Source organism: Arachis ipaensis, chromosome B03 (assembly GCF_000816755.2).
Source record: "Arachis ipaensis cultivar K30076 chromosome B03, Araip1.1, whole genome shotgun sequence".
NCBI classification, from domain to species: Eukaryota; Viridiplantae; Streptophyta; class Magnoliopsida; order Fabales; family Fabaceae; genus Arachis; species Arachis ipaensis.
The window spans coordinates 6,014,401-6,014,921 of NC_029787.2; the positions used below are offsets into that span (position 1 = coordinate 6,014,401).

Here is a 521-nt window from a genome sequence, read left to right on the forward strand (position 1 = left end):
ATTTATATATAAATATATATGTAATTTAATTTATTTTTAATATATAATTTTTTAATCTATATTTTATTTCTCTAATAATAACTGATTTTAATAGTTAATTTTAATATAGCGTATTATATTTAATGTAGTTAAGTTGACGTTACTAGCTAGTAATTCAAATTTTCAAATTAATCTAAATTAGATGATGAAACATCTTTTTCTTTTGTAGGTTAAGAACTCACTGTGTGACAGAGCCGTATGTTATTGCAACAAATAGACAACTTAGTATAATGCATCCTATATATAAATTGCTACACCCTCATTTTCGTTACACATTAGAGATTAATGCATTGGCACGAGAAGCACTTATTAATGCTGATGGCACAATTGAGAGCTCATTCGCACCGGGAAAGTATGCCATGGAGATTAGCTCTGCTGTCTATCATCATCATTGGCGATTTGACATGGAATCTCTACCTGCAGACCTAATCAGAAGGTAATAATAATAATAATAATAATAATAATAATAATAATAATCAACC

At 27.3% G+C, this 521-nt stretch overlaps 1 protein-coding gene across 1 annotated transcript in view; it reads left to right on the plus strand.

Annotated features, from left to right (window-relative positions):
* The window catches only part of LOC107628999 (linoleate 13S-lipoxygenase 2-1, chloroplastic), a 9,765-nt gene that overhangs the window by 7,762 nt on the left and 1,482 nt on the right, over positions 1 to 521 (plus strand). Inside the window, exon 8 of the mRNA XM_016331664.2 lies at positions 209 to 475. Coding sequence (XP_016187150.1) covers positions 209 to 475 — 267 coding nt within the window. The remainder of the gene's footprint in view (positions 1 to 208; positions 476 to 521) is intronic.